The sequence below is a fragment of the Benincasa hispida genome, chromosome 8 (assembly GCF_009727055.1).
Source record: "Benincasa hispida cultivar B227 chromosome 8, ASM972705v1, whole genome shotgun sequence".
Lineage (NCBI taxonomy): Eukaryota > Viridiplantae > Streptophyta > Magnoliopsida > Cucurbitales > Cucurbitaceae > Benincasa > Benincasa hispida.
The window spans coordinates 38,718,307-38,724,415 of NC_052356.1; the positions used below are offsets into that span (position 1 = coordinate 38,718,307).

General features: G+C 38.6%; 1 protein-coding gene across 1 annotated transcript; it reads left to right on the top strand.

The window, feature by feature from the left end:
• On the top strand, nt 1-422 carry LOC120084045 (secreted RxLR effector protein 161-like). Its single transcript, XM_039039944.1, has 2 exons — nt 1-98; nt 155-422. The coding sequence occupies exons 1-2, from the start codon at nt 1-3 to the stop codon at nt 420-422; spliced, it is 366 nt and encodes a 121-aa protein (XP_038895872.1).
• The last annotated feature ends 5,687 nt before the right edge of the window (nt 423-6,109 follow it).

Sequence of the window (6,109 nt, forward strand, 5' to 3'; positions counted from 1 at the left end):
ATGACTGGTTGTAAACCTGTTGACACACCTGTGGAGTATAATGCAAAACTTGGTGTTACAAACAACGAAGTTCCTATTAGCAAGGAAAGGTACCAGAGGTTGGTTGGGAAGTTGATCTACCTATCCCATACAAGACCAGATATTTCATATGCAGCCAGTTTATGCAAGCTTCTTATAAGGAACATATGAATGTGGTTGACCGTATTCTTCAGTACTTGAAGGGGACCCCCGGTAAGGGTCCAATGTTCAGGAAGTCTGGGAAAAAGACTATTGAAGCCTACACAGATTCTGATTGGGCAGGCTCTGTCATTGATAGAAAGCCGACCTCTGGATATTGCAACTTTGTCTGGGGTAACCTTGTCACCTGGCGAAGTAAGAAACAGGGAGTGGTGGCTAGGAGTAGTGAGTTTAGGGATATGTGAAGAAATCTGATTAAATAAGACGCTGACTGATCTTTACCAAGATAGGGATCTTCCAATGAAGTTGTTTTGTGATAATAAAGCTGCAATAAGCATCGTAAACAACCCAGTTCAGCATGACAGAACCAAACATGTAGAGATCGACAGACACTTCATTAAAGAAAGACCGGATAATTGGAGCATTTGTATCCCCTATATCCCTTCTAATCAATAAGTGGCAGATGTTCTCACCAAGGGGCTACTGAGACCTAATTTTGACTGTTTTCATAGCAAGTTGGGTCTTATTAATATTTATGCACCAACTTGAGGGGGAGTCTTGAAAATAAGGATTTTACCCTATGGGTATTTTTGTAATTGTCTCTCACCCTAGGGCTCTCTACTATCTATTTATTCACCCTGTTCTCTTGTATTCAGTGTATCAATTAAAAATAGTAAGAAAAGATCTGTATCATGGTTTTTCTCCCTGTTCTAGGGTTTTCACGTAAACTGTGTGTTGGTTTCTCTCCTTTATTATTTTCATCAGTATTCAATCTCGAAATCATACCCGATTAGTTTCGCTACCCATTTCTGATATTCGCTGGTAATTACACATTGTTCTAATAAGAACCTAAGGCTTTTCTGATTCATGCGCATTGTGAATCGTTGGCTTAGTAAATACGGTCTCCACTTTTAGATAGCCAGGGCAATGGCGATTAACTTACGCTCATACACTGCCTTTAAACGATATATTAGTGGCAGGGCATGGCTAAAATAGGCCAATGGGTGGCCTTCCGACATTAAAAAAACTCTTACCCCAACCCCTGATGCATCTGTCTCAACTACAAACGGTTGATTGAAATTTGGAAATCCCAAGACAGGAAGTTCTGTCATAGCTTGCTTCAAAGCATCGAAAGCTTTCTGGGCACCTCATTCTAATTAAAGTTATCCTTCATGAGTTTTTGTGTAAGTGGGAATGCAATTGAGCCATAGTTGGCTACAAACTTTCGATAGTATCCGGTTAGCCCGAGGAAGCACTCTCAACTACTTAACTAAGGATGGTGTTGGCCATTGCACCATGACCTCTATCTTGGAAGGATCAACCGCTACTCCATCTGCTGAAATTACTAGTCAAAATATTCTATTTTTGAGGTTGCGAATGTGTTGGGTTTTATGTCCTAAAACTCGTGGTTTGTAAGCAATAAACTGATTCTGAAAATTCAATAAGTTGTTATTGAATATATGAATTGCTTATTTCGTTTTAGAAATGAATCCAATAAACTAAAAGATCCATGGCTATTATATGAGTACTTGAACTTTATGTGGAGATAGAAAAGTGGATCAAGTTCGAGTAAATAGTCAAAATGATCTATAGTATATGAATAAGATTGGATGCCTTATTCTGGCAACACTATCGGATGCGACCCACTTTGTAGTTGTTATAAGGAGTTATAAAGTGCTACAGACGAAGTGATCCTAATTTGTACACGTAATGACATGAGGAGTGGGGGCATCCTGTGCAATAGGTTTGCACAAGATCGGACCACGAAATAAGTCACTCTTACTTTATAATGTTGTTTACTGTTTAAGACGAACTATTTTAAAACGATGACCTAGATAACTTGACCTTAATCTTGAGCTAACTATGAACTCCTGTTTATTGGGGATTATCCTTAAATTTGCATAGGTCAGGGTTGGCTCAACAGCGTCGAATAATAAGCCTCCCTTTCAGGGGTAAGACCGGGTAGATAGCTGGGGACATAGAGTGTAAGATGGAATTCACTCTTACTCATTTTCAGGGATAGTAGAGAGGTTGTTCTCTTAAGTGCTGACTCCGGGTCTTGAACAAGGGACCCCACCCTGGAGCAAGAGGGTCTCAGTTCGATGATCGGATCACAAAGCATTATTCATTAGAGGATTAATGGGACTTAAGGAACAAGAAGTAATCTCGAGGGTAAAACAACCTTTTGACCTGTCGTTATTACGAACAATCTGTGAAGGGTTAACTTACTAATCATGGTTATATCGAGTGGATATAATATATCTACAGTGAGGGGAGTGCAACTACGGGCTTTAGTAGAGTGACCCAATAGTTAATGAATGAGGGTTAATTTGGTTTAAAGAGTTTAATCAATTAATTTCGGATCGTTGGAGCCCATAATCTGTAGGTCTATTAGGTCCACTACTAGCTCAAAAACAGATTAGCCTTAGAGTAGTGTGATAAGTTGATTTAAAACGTTCAAATTAGAATTAAATGAAATTGGCGAATCGATTAACATTTAAATATGACTTAAATATTAAATCCATGAATAAAGATTCATGGTAATGAAATTGGTGACGACTTAATTTAATATTTGATATTAAATTAATAAAATTATTTTATTATTTTATTAATTTTATTAAAAAATTAATTATTGAATTAATTTTATAAAATTAATAAAATTTCAATTTTTTAATTTAAATCATTTTTTTATTTTGGAAATGAAAAATAAAAGAAAAAAAAATTGGAAATGGAAAAGTGAGGTTTTCTCACTTTAGGTGCAAGCACCTTAGTCACTAAACCACCAAGTTTTCAGCTCAAATTCACAAGCATGAGTTGTGATTCATGCAAGGTTGTTAGTTGCATGAAAGTCATGCAATATAAAGCTGGAATTTTTAGTGGAATGGGTAGAACAATCGTTGTTGAATGCTGAGAATTTGTGTTTGAAGAAGTGTTCTTCACACTGTGTAAAACCAGTAATCTCTTCTCCAATTCCCTTCAATTCAAGCTTGTTTTGAGTCCCACAAGTCAATCTAAGGCTCCAAGAAAATAGTAAGGAAGACCTTGTGGTGGTTCAAAACCAAAGAAGAATGAGATTGCAGCTGAAGATCGTGATTCAAGAGGTACTTCAAAGGTTAGTGTTGAAACTCTATTTTTAGTTTATGAGCATGCTTAGTTTGAAGCCAAATTAATGAATTAAAATACTTGTGGTCCTATTTGGCTTCCGCTGCTTTCTTCTTAAATCCAACAAAACGTAGATTTTTTAAAGTTGGCCACAAACTAATTCTCCACCAATACTTACAGCACAAGAGACAAGTGATGTATATGGTCATGAACCGATGAACTATAAATCAATATATCATCAAAGAAAACCAATACAAATTTGCGTAAATAGGGCCGTAAAACATCACTCATAATCGATTGAAATGTCAAGGGAGCGTTTCGTAGTCTGAACGACATGACCAAGAACTCGTAGTGACCCTCATAAGTTTGAAACGTCATTTTGTGGACGTCCTTAGGTGTTACCCATATTTGATGGTACCCAAACTTCAGATCTATTTTGAAAAAGACCATGGCTCCCACTAATTCGTAAAGTAGCTCATCAACAACTGGAATTGAGAAATTATCTGGCACCGTCACTTGATTGAGTGCTCTGTAATTGACACAAAACCTCCAGCTATCGTATTTTTTAACCAATAAAACTGGGCTGGAAAAGGGGTTGGTGCTTGGCTGTATGACCCCTGCTATCAACACTTCCTCAACTAGTCGCTCAATTTCATCTTTCTAAAACTGGGGGTATCGATACGAGCGAACATGTACTGGTCTTGCCCCTGGCTTTAGTTTAATTAAATGGTCATGGTGCCGCACCGGTGGGAGTTCTTTGATGAGCTAGAACACCGATTGATATTTTTGTAGAACCGCCTATATTTCGGGGTGGGCATCATCATGTTCTAGCTTATGGAGTTCTTCGTCTGTTTGGGCCTTGGTCGTGTTTAATTCTAGCAATATGCCCTAGCCTGCCTCTTTTAGAAACTTCAACATGACTTCATCAGACTTTTATCTCTCTTAAGGTGCACCTTCCAATCACTAATTTAGAAGTCCACTTCGGACGTATTCCAGTCGCACTCGACTCTCCCAATTTAATAAGCCATTGGATACCCAAAACTATATCAGTGTTTCCTAGAGGTAAAGGAAAAAAAATCGTTAATGATAGTGAGATTGGGGAGGTTAAGTACCACACCTTTACAAATCCCGGTTGTCCGAATGGAATTCCCTGTGCCCAACATGATGCCATAGCTCGGTGTAGGTGATCGCAACAACTTGAGTACTGTTACCAGCTCCTCGTCGATGAAATTATGCTATACTCCACTATCAATTAAAACTACCACATTTTTGTCTCCAATTATACCCCTCACCTTGATAGTCCTTGGGGAATTGATTCCAAGTAATTAGTTTAGTGATAGCTTTGCAACTTCATCTTTGGGCGAGTCCATCACCATCTTTTCCTTGATCTCCACAAGTTTGAACATCCTCATTTCAACCTGAATATCTTCCTTGAGCCCACTTACAAACTTACTCTCTAACGTTTCATGCAACAGGTTCTTCATAGGTCCCGATAGCTGTTCAAAACAACATCGATAAGCCTTTACCGTCCTCTCTTGATTTAGGGTAAGAAATTGAGCTTGTCAATCCTCCACTTTGCTGGTAGGAAACATAATAATAACTGCTCCTTGAACTTGGCCCTGGTATCCATCAGTGTCTGCTCTTCCTCCTATTGATGAAATTCGAGTTCCTCTTCTTCCAGACACAGGATCGCTGCTTCAATCTTGTCCTTCTTCGACAATCGATTAACAACAAAGTACCGTTCAACTCGATGAAACCACTTCAGTGGATCGTCACCCACTACGCCCTTGAAGATTGAGATTTCTAGCTTTCTCAACCTCATGTCGAATAGAGGTACATCCCTCTTTTCCTTTTCTAGCTGGCTCCTCTTTCTCACACTCTCCTCGGCCGTCGATTGCTTCCCTTTATCAGTCACCATTCGTTCAGATGAGCTAGAGTTCCTATCATCGCCTGCGATGCCCCATTTTTTACCATGTTTCTAATACGTGCAACATCTTTTGCTCCATTGTTTCCCCTAAAGCTTTCAGTCTTGTTGCCATGGATTGCTCTATTACTTGCTGCATTTTGGCAAATCGTTGATCCATTCTAGTCTCCATTCCAACCTGTAACAGGGTTAGTTGTTCCTCGAGAGCAAAAATTCTAGCTTCCATTTTCTTCACCATTCCCTAAGGAACGATGACTCTGATACCAAAATGATAGAACTCGAATTATATATTCACTCTTTTGACAAAATTTTCCAAGGGAGCCGAGACTCCCCCTTACAAACTCACTGAGCATTCACAAAATACAACCAAGATATCCTTAGCTCACCCTCTTCCTCCCCTTAAATAATCTATTTTATAACTAACCGAATCTTTTCCTCAAGGCCCATAAGGTCACTCAGAGCCCATAACTAATTTTATTCCCATATCCCTCACCCATTTACATTTGATTCCCTTCCTTTATTTACATTTGATTCCCCTCCCTTATTTCATTTTCTATCATATCTCTTAATAATCGAGGGCCTATCACAATTGTTTGAAGACAATTAGATTGATTCTGCATGTGGAAAATTTGTAATGAAGCAACCAATTTCAAGCCTTCAAGGATTGCTAAGGTCTCAGTAAATGGGGATCTATAATGAACATCAAGATGGATAGCAGACAACGCTATAATCTCACTATTTGAATTTCGAAGAACAACCGAGAGGCCCGTTAAGGCAATGGGAGAAATCCAAGCTACATCTGTGTTGAGCGCAATAAAATCAGGAGGAGGAGGTGACAAATGCATGCTACTCTTCAAGATTAATTTGATGAAATTATTAGGTTGATTAACTTTTTACAAAAAAACC

Excerpts from the sequence above, each read along its gene's own strand:
- LOC120084045 (XM_039039944.1), top strand. The coding sequence starts at position 1 with ATGACTGGTTGTAAACCTGTTGACACACCTGTGGAGTATAATGCAAAA. Across the intron at positions 99-154 it reads AGCAAGGAAAGGTACCAGAG|CCAGTTTATGCAAGCTTCTT; the intron begins GTTGGTTGGGAA and ends TTTCATATGCAG.